The following is a 16,301-nucleotide window of genomic DNA, read 5'->3' as shown; positions in this document are numbered from 1 at the left end:
AATGACCAGTTTTCTTAAAGTCCACTTGGGGGCAGCAGGAAAAACGCTCTGAGCACATTTGTAAAACCCTTTGGCATTATTACTCACTATTCTGGCTGTGAAATAAATAGAAAGGATGGTGTTCCTGTTCAGCTGCTGGGTGTAAAATCAAAACAACTCCACACTTTGACCTCATGTATCATGAAGCTTTTATTTGTACAATAGCATAAGATACAAAGAGTCTGATCACATATCATACAGAGGTTTCAGTGCAGTAAATACACATGTACTGCTTCACCCAAAAGGTACAGAAGAATGAGACATTAAAGCCGGGACTAGGCGACGATGACGGATCCAGACAGCAGGAAACCACCCACACTGAAAGGTTTCACTCAGTTTCTTTACTGTTCCTACATTATCTGTTTCATACGAGCCCCCTGTAAGTTCACTGTTATGTCAGACAGATTTACTAGTGTAGTATTTTTATCTTGGTCGCTGTAGACTTCTGCTAGCAGACGTATGAATGTTACAATCCACAGAGACGGTCTGACACGATCTGTCTGCAGCTCGCCGACTGCCGCTAAAGAGGCTGTTTCTGTTGAGTGCAGACCATTGAACTGACGAGAGGAGAGACGCTGTTCTCACCTCGGCCTCAAACAGCAGCAGGCGATGCCAACAGCAGCGTTTTCATCATGATGTATTTGCTCCTTTTAAGCTCTTCCTCAAACAGCGGGTCAGATTTTTGCAGAAAACCCCTAAGACACAGCGCTTTGACATCTTGTTGAGGGGATGCGAGTGGTATTAAACTAATTTTCGAGCCTTTTCTCGGGTGCAGACTATCTTTAGTTACAGCTGGAGACGCTGGATGGATCGTTTCTTCTCTGCCAGACAACCACAATTTGATCCAATTTTCTCATTTCGTGTCATCTCAAACTCAGTAATGAGTTCTGAGTACTATCAAGCCTGAAGTACTGCAGCAAGAAAAAGAAATCATTTCAAATATTGCAATGAAAAGACTGGTTTGGCATTTTCAAGAATTTAATTAAGATCTCTTGCCACACTTTGATCTGGCTGTTAAATTTGAAGCTACAATCGGGAGATGGTTAGCGTAGCACACAACTCAACAGCTAGTCCACCTACTAGCTGATTCACACTGTAGGGCAGAATAATTTCAGGAAAATAAAGATGTAATTTCAATTTTTGTTTTCCGTAATATTTTCCAAAATAAAGCTTCACTTCAATATTCACACTAATAAATTTAGGCTGTGCTGCATAACGTAGGCTACATTCTAAACTGCAGCTTCAGCAATTTGCTAATTGCATTGCAGTAACTCAAATGATTAATTGTTGGGCCCTTTTTTTCAGTAAGCTCAAAAAATTAGCTTTAAACATAGAAATCGGTTCTTTAATGGGGCTAAACTATTTTTCAGTCTTTCCTGGCTGCAGCCTTATACATTATTTAACACAGAGATATAAAAATTAGATGAAATTTTCCAAAATGTTGAACCGTGTAAAGGATTTAGATGTCATACGCACCAGTCTCCACCTTTTTCCTTTGCTGAACAGTTGCTTTCAAATTGTCTTCCACGCTCGTTCTGTTAAATTGCCACCATAGAAATTGCATTTAATGAGTTTAATGTGACTCTTTTTGCCATACAGGAAAATAAAAACAGTTTTAAACTCCTGTTTCTCGATAACATGCTTTCAGGCGTTGTGTAATTAGGTGGTGTTTGGAGCTTTACATAATGTGTGAGACAAAACAGAGTAAAAATAGTGGTGGATGTAGAAGGAAACTGGCTTCTACTGACAGCAAGAAGAAAAAGGTGCAGGGATGTTTGGGGTAAAATTTTTAGATAAAATGCATATTGTGAAGGAATTCAGTCCAGTTTAAGCCGTGACATAAACTCGCTGCCAGTTGGCTACATTTCTGTCACTGCTGTCAGAAGCACACATTCAAATTTCACCTGAGAAAAGCTGCTGCCACCTTCACTGTCACCACAACATCTTCTCACAAAACTCTCTTCAACCTGTGCAGCTTTTTTTTATTTTGTTTTTAATTTCTTGACCAAACTTAACCTGAAAACTGGTGCTCCACATTTGCTTCAAATTTATTTTAAGCATTACTTCTGGAGGAGAAAGAGGGGAAAAAAAGTGAGTGTATTGGGTCAGCGACAGGAGAAAAGACCTACTTTAGGTTATAAATGCTACAGGGAACACTCAGATCTGTGTCATGTATTCAAGGCGATGGGGGGAAGGGGAAAAAAACTCTAATTTAGAATGGCACAGCAGAAAGGGATCACCCTGCAACCCTCCACCTCTATCTGATCACAATGTTCTGGTCTACAGCTGGGAGAAACCGAGGAAGCTGATAGCAGTTTCTGTGCTGGAACAGGGTCTCTCACCTGTTGGGGGGGGGAGGGAAAGTTAAAGACTTTTCTCCTCCCTGCAGGCGAAAAGGAAATGTGGTGTGGATGTGTTATCTCCAAAAACAATCCGCACATTCATTTCGAAGCATCGATAACACAAGACCAACAAGAAAGTACCGAACCAGGCTCGAGTTCATCACAACACTGATATGTTGAAGCCTTTAAGCAGTTGTGCAGAGCAAACAAACAGATACAGAAAGATAAGATGGCTACCTGAAATGTCGTGGGCTTGAATCCAGAAGATTCCTCGCAGAAATGCCTCAAAAGTTTCTAATGTATGTTCAAAAAAAGAAGAAGAAAAACGTGGCCTAATGTGAGTTCGCACTGCATCACATCCTCTCCTTCGGCCTACAGCGGTGTTTTAGAAAACAATGTACAAAGCAGTAAGAAGCGGGAGGCGTCTGCACCCCGAGCACAAGGCAGAAAGTGTGTGTTTTCATGTGTTTGTGTAAATATATATCTATATACAGCTCAGAAGGCACAGCTCTCAGCCAGAATGTGTGTGTTTGTGTGACTAAAAAAAGCAAAAAAAAAAAGCAAAGGTAGCAGGTGTGTGTGTTGCCAACAGAGCAGCTGTAGGCGTCCAGCAGCAGGAAAAGGCACAAAAGCATGTGTGACAAAAAAGACGAAAAAACACACAAAAAAATGGATGTCCAGATTCACTAACCCTTAAAATGAACTCAACACTGAAGCAGCCTGTAAAATCTGCAAAGCAGAAAAACCACAATGAAAGCAGAAAATGATAATACAGGAAGATACAAAGATAATACAATAAAATGCCACCAGCAGTTCTTGTCATCACCTGCTGGGGGCGATATGACACCCCGACCCTCCTCACTAAGCCTTTCTAAATGAGCAAGTGATGGTTAAACTGCATGTAAAACGATAAAACAAGCCTCATAGCATCAGGTGGTTGTATCCCTTATTTTTTACCAACAGAATGATCAACAGTGTGCTCTGTTGTAAAAACAGATGTTATTTCACATGAATGCAACACATGTTGCAGCGGCTGGCACTCAGTTTCTACGCAGCTTCTATTCACAAATCTTCACAAACACTTTGGGGGTGGTAGGATTTCTTGATTCGGCTCACTGTGTTATGAATCACTAAAAATACACTGACGTCTTCTGAGGGAAAAATAAGCTTCAACTAGTTCTCTTTGCAGTTTTTTAAAGCAGCATTTACTGCCCCGAAAACATTTTTCAACTATTTTAACAATAATTTGTGGTATTTCAATGAACAGATTTCCAGTTTTCTTATTTTTATCTGTGTTTTTTTGTAATAGAATACGTCTATGCGATCAGTTTTAGAGCCCAACTGATACATCGCTTGATAAGTGTTATCAGCCAGTATTATCACAGATATATCCAAGTTTGTGTGTGTTTTTTTTTCTTTTTACAGAATATAATGAAAAAATAAGATGCTTGGAGTCATTTTGACACTGTTTCATCATATAGTTTGCCAAGATTTTGGGCAGTTCGACTTTTACAACTGTCTGCAGCACATGTTACAGAGCACACAATGATGTGGAGTTAAGCAGTCACTTCACAGTAAGTTGTTTATGACATACAGTGCTGGAAAATTAAACAGTTATCCTGTCATTTTTTGTTTTTGTTACAACTTTAGCACATATAAAGAAAACTGGCCAATATATTAATATAAGTTCAAAATAAAAATCAAAATAGGCTACAACTAGTACTTTTTGCAGTTTTTTAAAGCAGAATTTAATGCCCCAAAAACATTCTTGAACTATTTTAACAATAGTTTGGGGTATTTCAATTAAAGGAGTCCCTATTGTTTTTCAGTTCTGTATTTTCTATGCACTAGTTTGAAATGTTGAGGTCAAAAACGTCTTGTGTGATCGCTTTTAGAGCCCGACTGATACAGACTATAGCTTATCTCAGATATATCGGAAATATTGAGTATTTTTTTTTACAGAACATAAAGCAGAAATAAGATGCTTGGACTCATTTTGAAACTGTCGTCACATAGTTTGCTGAGAATTGGGGCGGTCCGACTTTTAGAACTGTCTGCAGCACATGTAACAGAGCACACAGTGATGTGGAGTCAGGCGGTGACGTCAGCAAGTTGCAAGCTAATTTGTGTTTTACATTGTAGAGTGTTACTGAAATAACATTTTTTTTGTTTACAACATAATTCCATATGTGTTCTTTTATCATTTTGATGTCCTCAGTATTAATCTACAACATACAAAATAATTAAATAAAAACCACTGACAGTAGCCAATATGATGATAGAGGTTTTTAGAACCTGAAGTCGGTAGAAAAGTTTTCGCTGCACATCTTTCAGGTAAATGCAATTTTTTCCCTCCCCCCTCTGATCAGGGCAGTAGCGTTGAAACATCTTTCTGTTTTCTACAATAATGGGCTGTGAATGAAGCAGTGTTCTACCTCCAACTTTTTGTATTCTTAAAATGACCTATCAAGTATCAGTCAGGCTTTAATCAGTTTTGCCAGATTTCTAAGTGCTAAAAGATCAAAATAACACCAACCGGTGAGCTGAGTTTATGAGCCTCATAAAGATTACCAGCCGAGGCGATTAAATAAATCTAAATGAAAGGTGCCCTGTGGAGTTTGTCTTCATTCACTGATACTCATCAAAATTCACTGTGTGCATCCTTGACTTCTAACAAACTGTTAAAAGACATGTAATTGCTAATTAAACATGTAAAAAGCATTTTTTTTGTTGTTTACAACTATATTTACCTGTGAGATGTTTTCTTCTAACCCTCCTAAGTTGGTGTTTTGATTTGTAAATCTGTAAAATACTGTGAAACCATTAACTTAACTGGGAAAAGTATTTCTTTGTAGATTGCATGTGTATGACAAGAAACTTAACAAGGCTTAGTAGTAGTAGTAGTAGTAGTAGTAGTGTACCTAAACGCCACAGGGGACCTTTAAGTGCTTTTACATTTAAACATGAATAATTGACACAATTTTTAAATACTTAATTTTGAAACCAAGTGTTCAGGGGCCTTACATTCTTGCATTCTGATGACTTCTTACTTAAAGAAGCCTGTGAGTGAAGTAAAAAATAGTTAATAAAGTTACGTTTTAAAAACTCTTGGCACAACACAAAGTAGCTGCTGAAGCATTAATATGGATGATTCAAACCCATACATACATAGATTTATTAGTTCAGAGTAAAGGGGCAGTAAAAGTACTACTTCTTGTACCTTGAAATATGTGTTCAGTTACTTCTCAGACCTGCTTAGGAACCCTGAGTACTTTTCCTTATTGGCCACCAGCTGCTTCTCCATAATCACATCTACATCCTGCCATCTTTGGATGGATTTACAGCCTCAGCTCAAACCAAACACTCTTATTTTCCTACCTCCGTGACACACATTATTTTCTCTGCTGAGGTTTTTTGTGTTTGGATACTGTCTAGCAGCACTTCCTCGGCTGATATTTGTTTGTGTTTTTCCTGTTAAAGATGTAAATAACCAACAACAGAGGATATAAATGTGTAAATAGGTAATATGCCAAACGACAGAAACCATTAATGTGCCATCTGGGCGGGAAAGAAAAATCGAATCTGAGCCAAGAAATGTAAATCCAGCAGATGTAGAAACAAAAAGAACAGTGGGATGTGCAGTCTGTGGGGGGATAAGTCACGAAAAGAGCAGGACAGGAAGTGCAGTTTGGTGGTGCAGAGGTGAAGTCTAAGGCGTCTGGTGGCTCCACCCCCTCCAGACTTAGCTGAAGTTTTAATTGGCTGAGCAGGGACTGAGGCTAGTGGTTAATGAAGCTGAGCTGTTCAGAAATTCAGAGATCCACTGGGGTTTTCTTTAACCCTACCACGGGGCAGAAATGTCCCTTCAGAATAAGAGTGGTGAACCCACTGCTGCTCGTAGCCAACAACTTTTCTTTTTGTCCTCAAAATCGCTGCAGCAAATGATGTGTTTCGTCTGGTTTTTCGTGCCCCACCTCTTCGTTTCCAGCCCTCTTTCTTAATTTAGACCCTGACAGTCCACGTGGGGATTTCACTCCGGTCCAGAAACCAGCATCCCTCCATCCAAACATGAAATCCCAGGAGATGGACTTTTGGCCTCATTAGAGTCTCCCACAGTCAAATCAGCGCTCTGAATAGAGACTTGTGGCTGCTGTGGCATTTAAAAGCAGGCTGCAGAAGCTGGAGCTCATGCGAATGCTGAGAGTCTCAACGACTGAAAGTTGCTGAGACCAGTTAGAACCTGGAGGGTTTTAGAGGACAGTCATTCGCTGTAAACCCACAGCAGTCGCCTCCACTGTCTGATATGCAACTCTTTTACAGCCCGCCGCAGTCACACCAAGTCCTCGTAACACTGTCTTCTGAGGCAGAACTCGCATAAAGTGGAGTTATGACACAGAAAAGTGTTTTTCCTCATATAGGATTTGAGAAGAACCTGTCTCTGGGTTCTGTAAAAGCTGCAAAAGTTGTCCAGCAGGCCTTAAAATGTTCTGTGTTTGTCAACATCCACAGCTCAGATGGTAGATTTATCTGTAGAGCACTATACGGTCCTCTAGATGCTGACGGTTCGGTGTCTGTGGTCATATTTTTGTCAATAGATGAGGATCAGATCAAAGATTTCCATTTAATTGAGTCCATTTCCTCATTAGATCTTCCCTCCTCGGCGCTACACACAGTCAGAGTCGGTGTTTGTGGTCCTCGGTTGAGTTTTTCTGTCCAGCACTCGCTTGGTTTTCACTCCTGAGTTCACGCTGCTCTTAAAAACTGAGCAACAGCTTGTCTTTGAGTCCTAAAGTGAGCTTTAACTTTTAAATGAAGGCTCAACTCCCACTTTTACATCAGTCCTACATGAGATGAGCTACATTTGGATGTAAACCGTGTACTTAGATTCCCAAATATGAGGGAAAGTGGATGAAATAACACTGTTTTGGTACCAGTTTACCTCAGCGTTTGGTTTACTTCGACTGGGAAACTGGTGCAGGTTAAGTGAAAGCGAGAATATCTAACACATTGGAAGCAGCCTGTATAGCGTCTGCTGGAGAACCAGCTTTCTAACAGGAAACCTTAGATTTGCTGGTTATTTCCCGGGGAACACTGTGATTTTTCCAGCCTTGGCCAGTCGCTGAATGATCTGGGCTTCATAGTCGGCATCGTGGACGCCGGTCTTTCTGAACTCTCCGGAGTAGCGGTTCTGCTCCCAGTAGTGGTGCCAGTTTCCCCGACTGTCAGCCCCAAAACCAAACACATTCACCTGGAATAAAAGTGGGAGAGTGAGCATTAGAACACATGTATGTGATTCAGAGTTGTGTATTTGTGCAGACTGAACTATATGTATTGATAGTTTTGAAGGTTTTTGAACAGCTTCGATCACAATTTGTTGTAGCAAATGTTTTTCTTCTGCATCACTACGTAATTCCTGCACCATAACATCAGTCATTTTTGGCTCCAGTCACTGACTGACTGCAGTTTTCTCTACAGTTTCAGATAATGCCATCTAAACTCGAATCAGTGTAAAAGTCTCCACAGACTCCATGCTTTAAAATTACAGTAGGATTTCAAATGATCACATCACAAAAAGGTGGCTTGTACACTTGAAAAGAAAACACAGAGGTGTTATTTTAGAAACAGCAAAAACATTTTAGACCTCTGAACTCTTAGCAGTCATTTGCCATTATTATTATTATTATTGTTGTTGTTGTTGTTGTTGTTGTTGTTGTTATTATTATTATTATTATTATTATTATTATTATTATTATTATTATTATTATTTTGCTTCTGTCACATTTTTACTCACTATAGGCTCATTTTTCACTGCAATATAAAGCCTGCACCTCTATGGGAACAACCTGAACCATGAAGTAGAGAGAACTCAGAAAATCTTCTTTGCAGTGTGACACAGAATCATTCAAAAATAATAAGGAAAAACAAAAGTTAGATATTTTCAAAATGTGACTTATCAGATGATAGATTTTTTACCATTTTTATTGTTAATTTGTCTCCATACTTGTCTCCTATATGGTCCTGAATTTTTGTCACATGACTGTTGGTCACAGGTAAGTCAGTCATGATTTGTTGGTTGTGTAGAGGAGTGCAGAATTATTTTGTTAGTGCAAAAGGTTTATTTTTGGCAAATTTATAAATGAGACATGCAGAATGAAAGCATTTTGATTTATTAACCAAATTTTATGCTTAGATTTGGTTAATTAACAGTCTTTCCTGCGTAACCCAGTAAAACTTTAAATATTTCAATTTAAATAGAAGAGTTCACAATAATTAAACCAGTAATTAAAAGTCATTTCCTGTTTAAAAAAAATGAGTGAAATATAGGTGTTTTATGTTTGAAAAAATATTTTAGTTTATTGTAGAATTTATAAGATTAAAGAGATGAATATTTAAGAAAAAATATTTTTGTTTTTACTTTGTTGTCAATGTTAAAATGACATAATTGAGCCAACGTGATACTGATACTGTCCTCCTATTGGCTGACGTCTGATACTGTGCTCCTATTGGCTGACGTCTGATACTGTGCTCCTATTGGCTGACATCTGTCACATGAGATGAGCGCATGTGCAGAGAACAGGAGCGAGCCAGAGCTTCCCGGTGTGGCAGAGGATAGTTGGAGAAGTACGTTAGCTTTATTAACAAAGTAAAGTTAAAAGTTGTAAGTTGTGTTTATGCCGACTTGTGGACTTTTTCCTTGGAGTTTCAGCTCGACATTCTTTGCATGGAATTACGTTTTACAAGTTTTGGAGCAGCAGAGGAATCCAGCAGGGACTGTTGTTAGTCTGTTTAGCTAGGTATGAACTTCCGCTAATTAAGTAGCATATTAAGCCATATTGTATATTCATTAGACCACCATTTGGCTAACAAAGCTAACCGAGTGGAGAGAAAACCAGATAGCGTCCTAAACCTGCTTTGAGTTCCTCTGGCCGCATTGGAGGTGAAAGACAGGATTGGACTCCAGGAGGTCTCCATCGATGCCCGCCAACATCACCTTTTCGCTCCAGGGAAACAAACTGACGACATTGAACCATCTCCAGAACCGCTTCAGCTACCAGGTACTCTTTTGTTGTTGTTTCATTGTTCCTTAAAGGTGTGAAACGACCGTTTGCCATCAGGCCTGCAACGTTTACTTTATTTGTCTGGTTATGATAGTGTTGTGCTAAAAAGTAATCATTAACTGATTTAGTTAACAAAAGCAATTGTCCTCATGTCTCTGCTTAAATTTACCTCCTCTGTGTCCTCCATGAACAATTAAGCATTTTTTTTTAACCTCTTGATGTAGCTTTAAAGGACCAGTTCAACTTATTTATTGCTATTTTCCACTTGATGTCCCATTTTCCACATGACTTCAATGTTGACAAAGCATGAAAATGCCTTGATTTCATTCATTAAATTCATTGCTGATTGATCTGTTTATTAGTTTCTGGATAAATTCATTACTCCTTTAGTTTCTTATCTAAATGGTGAAATAGGTTGATCAGAGTTTCTCAAAGCTCAAGATGATGTCCTCATATGTCATGTTTTTTTCCCACAACCCAGAGAGATTCAGTTTACTGTTATAAAGAATGAAAGAAACTATAGAATATTCAGATTAAGAAAGCTGGAATCAAAGAAGTGTTCAAAAAATTACTCAGACCAATTAATCAATGATGAAAAAGTTGGTGACAAGTGTAATAGTTGACCAGCATATTGATTATTCATTGCATTTTTACTATAGTCCTAAACTCAGACCTTATTACAAATACAAACATTTCTTTGGTCACAATTATTCAGTTCCAAGAAACAATAAAGTTTCACAAGAAAAAAACTTGCAGTTGTGTGTATTTGCATGTTAAAGCTGTTAGATCCACATACATGCTGTGAATAACTTTTAAATTGGCTAAAATTCTGTACAAAACAGGGAAAATTCTTAAAGAAAGTGAAACATAAGTGTGGATACAATATGTTTAAAATTCATTGCATTAATTGTTTGACATTTTATTAAATATTTTTTTAAACAAGAAGAATTTATTTTGGTAATCATACTTCCTGTGTGGCGATTGATTATTTCATTGGTAAGTTTCTTTACCTATTTGGAGTCTACATTTGTGCCTTAAAGGGAAAATACTGTCAGAATATTTTAATTTGCAAGCTACTACATTGAAAGAAAGCTAAGATAATTAACACTAGTTTTCAGGGTTAATATTTGAGGAATTATTTTAAAAGAACACCTGTTTTATTGAGGGCAGGAGTGCTACACCTGTTTTTGGCTCTGACAAATGTTGTAATATCTGTGATTTCTTCAAGATAATTTGCATTTCAAACTCACTAACAGGTTTGTAGATTCAGAGGGTTAATATTTTTTATGCGTGTAGCTGTTAAATACACCCATAAAGCTCCAAACACAAAAATAAAATTATCATCACGTGATCAGTTTGTCTACTCATGTAGATTTTTTTGAAGGAAAATTAACTGTTAAGATGAATCAACTACTCAGTAAAGTAACTGATAGATAAATTGATAGGAAAATAGCAATTTGAGCAAGAGACAAGCATTTACAGGATGTGGTGATGTGAAAGCAGACAAAGAAGTATCAAAACTGACCTCATCACAGACATGCAGAGCAAAGAACAGCACCAGCATCCCAGTGGACGGGTAGCGGCCGTGATGTCGTGTCCAGCGGTCGTGGATGTATTTAAAGAAAGCTGGGTTGAAGATCTGGACCTGTGTGTTGGACAGATGTAGAGAAAAGAAAATACTGTAACGTATTGTAGATTTAAGCATGAATCAAACCCTAAATCCTGCATGAAAAGACATGTTTGTTATACAGAACTGACCTCTGAATTTCCCTGAGTTAACTAAAAGCTAAATCCAAGTTCCTCACATTTATAGATTTTACGCAAAATGCTTCCGCAGTAGTACAGTTTAATGTATATTCAAAAGGTCCTTCTGAACAAGAAAAGATTTTGCCAAGTTAAATTTTAATCCCCCCTTCCAGCTTTGATCACCGTGAAAGATTAAAAGCGCTCTTAACGGAATGAATAGTAATTACAAATTCATCATCTCCCTCCAGGTGATAGTCAGTCCCAGCAAACACTTTAGGCTTCAGGCTGCTCAGAGCTCCACAGTGGCACTGGAAATCGTATATATTTCAGGAGGTTTGGCCCAAAAAAACTCTATCTTCTGACCGGGCAAAGACAGTCACAAAGTCTTCACATGGCGGGGATTAGTTTGAGTTTATTTATTTTTATGGATTAAAGAGCAAGCGGAAGATTACTGAAAACAAAGAGAAGGTTTTATAATCTATCTGTAATCCTTCTTCAACTATAGGGAGGGGGTGAAATACTTGCAGGGTCACTGTGTGTGTGTGTGTGTGCGTGCGTGCGTGCGTGCGTGCGTGCGTGCGTGCGTGCGTGTGTGTGAGGCTTTTTTACTGCAAGTGTGTGGGAAAAAAAATGACCAAAAATTAATTGAATTGAAGGTTGAAAATACCCACCTTGTCTTTATCTACGCGGAGGAACTGCTTCACTGGAGCGTAAGTACTGAGAGAGAGAGAGAGAGAAATTGATTAAATTCATTCAATCAGCACTTTATGTGATTGCTGCAGCTATGAATTCTGGGATGATTGACGTCTGACAGATTGTTCCAGCCCAGCAACTCCCACAATTCCGCTCTGTGGCGTATTATGCAAAGTGAATCGTATTTAAGCCCTCCAGCTACACTCATGAGCGTCTGCGTGGCCTCAAGTCAGAGCGGCAGAACTCAATTTATGTTTCTGTGCAGATGCCTGTGCGTCTAAACTTGTTAATCTGTGCTTATGCGTGTCTGAGTCTTACAATCGAATCTGGCCGGTGGACAGAGCGCTGGTGATCCAGACCAGGTCCAGAGTCTTGAAGGGAACCAGGACGAAGCTGACGTTGGCCGCCAGGTTCTTGGCACTCTCCGGGTACATGAAATGGTGGGTGGTGTGGCTGCCGGCGTCCTCCTCGTAGCCCACCGTCGGGGCCAGATTTATCCTGAGAGAGAGTCAGAGCAGCGTGAGAGGTGTTCAGGCTGAGAGCTGTTAACCAGCTGGAGTCAGATAGGTGCCAAAATAGTTTGACAGGGATCTCATTTCATGCCGACTCGCTGGCACCATGCAGTTCCTGTAATTTCTGTGGAAGCAACTTTTTGTGGTGCACGACTTCATGTTCCAAGAAATTCAGGCTTTTTGAGAAGTGTTATTGGGAAATGAAAAGATCTACATCAGTTTCATTCATTGCCACATGGAGACAGTGCAGTAAACTGTGAAATGGGAGATTTGAACATTAATATAACGTCAAACTCCAGAACTCTACATGGATGAGGTTTTCTAGCAATGTTTTTGTGGTAATGTTATTCATGTGTGTGATGAAGTATTTCACATGATAAAGTATTCTATATGTTTTATTTTGTATTATTGTGACATGTAACTACACGTGCTTTGGAAAATGTCACTAGTTCACTTCTGAATTGCTATTTTTGTTTTGCTATTATGTGCTCAAAGATGGGACTTTTTCATAACAACTTCAGTTTTTTGTCATATTTCAACCTACCTATAATCAGAGACTATTGGATCTACGTGTCCAATTTGGCAGATTCTCAATCAATGACATGATGAGAACTACCGGTGAAAATTTAAGGCTTTTATCTTTAATAGTTTCTGAGATATTGTTGTTGAAACATAGACTCATATTCAAATGGTACTATCCATAGTTTATCATTAAAAACTGGCAAAAAGATATGTATAAACAACAACAAAGTTTTCAGAAAAGAGATGTAAAAAGAAGAATACAAGTGAGAGCTGCTGTTGCTCGGGTGAGTTTCCTTTCAAAAACTGGAGTTTAAAACAATCTACAACACATTAAAATGAACAAATCATGAAAAAGCCACCTAAACATTAGTAAAGGCAGTAAAATATTATACAAAAGCTTGTCTGTGCAGCTTTAAGGGGGAGTTTGTTCTACAATGTTGTAGCTAAAACAGTAAAAGCATTATCCTCCTTTGTTTTAAGCCTGGACTTGGGAATTGTGACAGAAATTGATTCATTGATCTGAGGGATTTTGGTGCGGAAAAAGAGGTTAAAAGTTCAGAGATGTAGAGTGAAGCTGGAAAATGTGGAGATTTAAAAATAATGAATTCAGTTCCATCCAGAGTGTCACATAGCAGATTGTCTTCTGTCCTACCAAAAACGTTTTTTTAGATGACTAATGCTTGCGCAGGAAAGACTCCTATACACAACTGGACTAACTGAACTTCAGCTACTGTTAATGTTTTATCAGAAACAACAACAACAAAAAATGGATTACATTCATTTTTGGTGAGTCTCAGTATAAATATAAAGTTTTATATTTGTGGATGTTTCAGTTTGAAATTATAGAGAAAGGTATTTAGAGATTTTGGAACACTTTTGTGCTCTGTTTTTGCATCAGTATTGGTGCTGAAATGTGGAAAAAACATCCCTAAATGGCATCACACAACTCAAAATATGTGATATGATCCTGTGCACGCAGTTCAAAGTTGTAGTGAGTTGTAGTAGTTGTGAGTTTTATGGAAAAGTGATCAGCATACTCATTTCCCTCTCACCCACTGCATGACACTGTGGGGTCTTTAAGCAGCTCCTTCAGCAGCAGACTGAGACATCCACCCTGCAAGAAAGAGCGCTATCACAGGTCCTTCATCCCATCTGCTATAAGACTTTACAACATCAGCATCACTGGCTGATGTTAACATAACCTGGACTCATATCATTACCACCCCAAACCATAAAATTTGCACTGACATTCTTGCACTGCACATCTTTGCACTTTTAAACTTTATTTTTATTTTTTATTTTTATTTTTTCTGTTAAGCCACTTTATCCTCATCTCTCACCCTTGTATATACTGTAAATATTATTACTATTGTTCTATTATTATTTTATTCTTATCACTATGTCTACTGTTACATAAGCTGCTGTAACAATGTAAATTTCCCCTGGAGTGGGGAGAAATAAAGAACTTTATCTTATCTTATCTTTAGACATGAAGCGACACGTTCAGCTGCTGTCAGATTAATGGAAAACACACGACTGAAAGCTAAGAAAGCAAATATCGAATAAAAACTTAGCATTCCTGTGTTCCAAACCCATTTTTTTCCCCTCGTAACTAAAGAAAAACAAGCATAATGCTATTTAGTTTCAGTGATCAAATTAGTTTCTCTTCTGTGCTTTTGTCTGCTGCCTCAAGGCTGAACAAGTTTTACGTTTGTTTACTTGCAGTTTATCTCACAGCTTTAACAAATCTCCTGACAAGGGTTTTCCACATCCTATAAAGCAGGTGTATTGTGTCCAGTGTAACCTTCAGGCAGACGGTAACTGAACCACTCGGCTCCACTCGAGACATTCGCTGTATTTAATGCACAGTCGATGTGACTCACTGTCTGGAGGAGTGATCTGTTTATGTAAACAGGAAGGTGCGCTTGGGAAAAAAAAAAGAAAAAGGGAAGAATGGCCACTGAGTGCACCTTCCCATATGCCAGTGAACAAAAAACAGATGTTTATTCAGATAGCTGGAGTGAAAACGGTGTGCAGACAGGCGGTGGGTGGTGTGCTGAGCTGATTTTGAAAACAAATGAAAATCAAACCGCAGCTATGAGGAATCATAACAGGAGACACAAGTTGGAAGCTGCCCACACAGGCCTGTTGAGAATGCAACACTAATGGATGCTATTGCCTTTAAAAAAAAAACACAAAATGCTGCTGAGTCTTTCATGGCGGCAGTTCATGTCCTCACACACTGTGCAGGAAACAACATAAAGCCTGATTGTTCAGGAACAATCAGCCTCTGTGATCCATCACTGCTGCACCAAAACAACTGAGGGGAGGATTTATGTGCCTCTGAGCGGCTGTGTACAGCAGAGACACAATTTATAGGCCTCAGTTTCTCGGGATGTATACAGCGCTCTGTCACATGACCTCTATCAACCAATCAAAGAGCTAAATAGAAGGAAAACATTAACCCCCTGAACCTTAAAAAAGGCATCATGTTTCACAAAATCAACAAAATTGCACCATTTATCAGAAACAGAAACTGTAAAACTCAGCTTAACTTTCCCACAGTCCTTGTTCAGTCGGAAAACTGAACAAATATCCTGACATTTCATTTTATTTTACTAGTTTCATTTTGAAAAATTGTCAAAAATAACAGTTCACTCCAATTAGATTCTGTAAAAAACAAAAAATTCTGCACTACTGAGCAAAACTGTGAGGCCATTACTGACTTAGATTCAACCAGCAGTTACATGACAAAATCAGGGACTTTTCAGCTTAACTGCAGGCTGTGTTTACACATGAGAGATGGAAGACAAGTATGGAAACAAAGTTATTAATTTTTTCACAGTGTTGGCAACATCTATGGGCACTTAAGTACTTATTTTATTTTACTGTATTGGTTCCATTTTTTTCTTTTTTTTTTTTAGTCTGGAAAATGCAAAATGTGAGTAAATAACCACCTAAACAACATATTAGTTGTATTTTTTTGTAAAATAAGTAAAAAAAAATATTATTTTAAATTTATTATGACATTGTAAGTTTGTTAAACAGTTCTCTCTACTTTTAGCAGTGGTTGTGTGCGGTTTCCATAAAGGGGCAGAACTTTAAATTGCAGTGAAAGATGAGCTTACAGTGAGTACAAATGTGACAGGAGCAAAATAACGGCATAAAACTTTGGGGTTCAGAGGGTTCATGAATATTAATGAAGTTAGGGATGTAAAATCAGGCAACTATAGCCTGCAAGTTTATTGTGGAAATCTCAACATTTTGCAAACTACAACAAAAAAAAAAAACGGCCAGAAACTTTGAGGTTCAAAGGAAGATCAGTAAAATTAGGGATTTAAACACAGATAACTGTAGTCTGCAGGGCCATGGTGGAAAATGCATAATGG

At 38.3% G+C, this 16,301-nt stretch overlaps 1 protein-coding gene across 1 annotated transcript in view; it reads right to left on the bottom strand.

Moving 5' to 3' along the window:
• Positions 1 to 171: 171 nt before the first annotated feature.
• st3gal2 (ST3 beta-galactoside alpha-2,3-sialyltransferase 2) overlaps positions 172 to 16,301 on the bottom strand; it is a 94,121-nt gene continuing 77,991 nt past the window's right edge. The window contains exons 6-9 of the mRNA XM_023282333.3: positions 12,197 to 12,376; positions 11,857 to 11,902; positions 10,965 to 11,084; positions 172 to 7,629 (exon numbers count right to left, since the gene is read on the bottom strand). Of these exons, the coding sequence (XP_023138101.2) occupies positions 7,456 to 7,629; positions 10,965 to 11,084; positions 11,857 to 11,902; positions 12,197 to 12,376 (520 nt within the window). The 3' untranslated portion in view covers positions 172 to 7,455. The remainder of the gene's footprint in view (positions 7,630 to 10,964; positions 11,085 to 11,856; positions 11,903 to 12,196; positions 12,377 to 16,301) is intronic.

The sequence above is a fragment of the Amphiprion ocellaris genome, chromosome 3, assembly GCF_022539595.1.
Source record: "Amphiprion ocellaris isolate individual 3 ecotype Okinawa chromosome 3, ASM2253959v1, whole genome shotgun sequence".
Lineage (NCBI taxonomy): Eukaryota > Metazoa > Chordata > Actinopteri > Pomacentridae > Amphiprion > Amphiprion ocellaris.
Note: the sequence above shows the minus strand (reverse complement) of the source record. Positions and strands in the feature narration are given on the sequence as shown.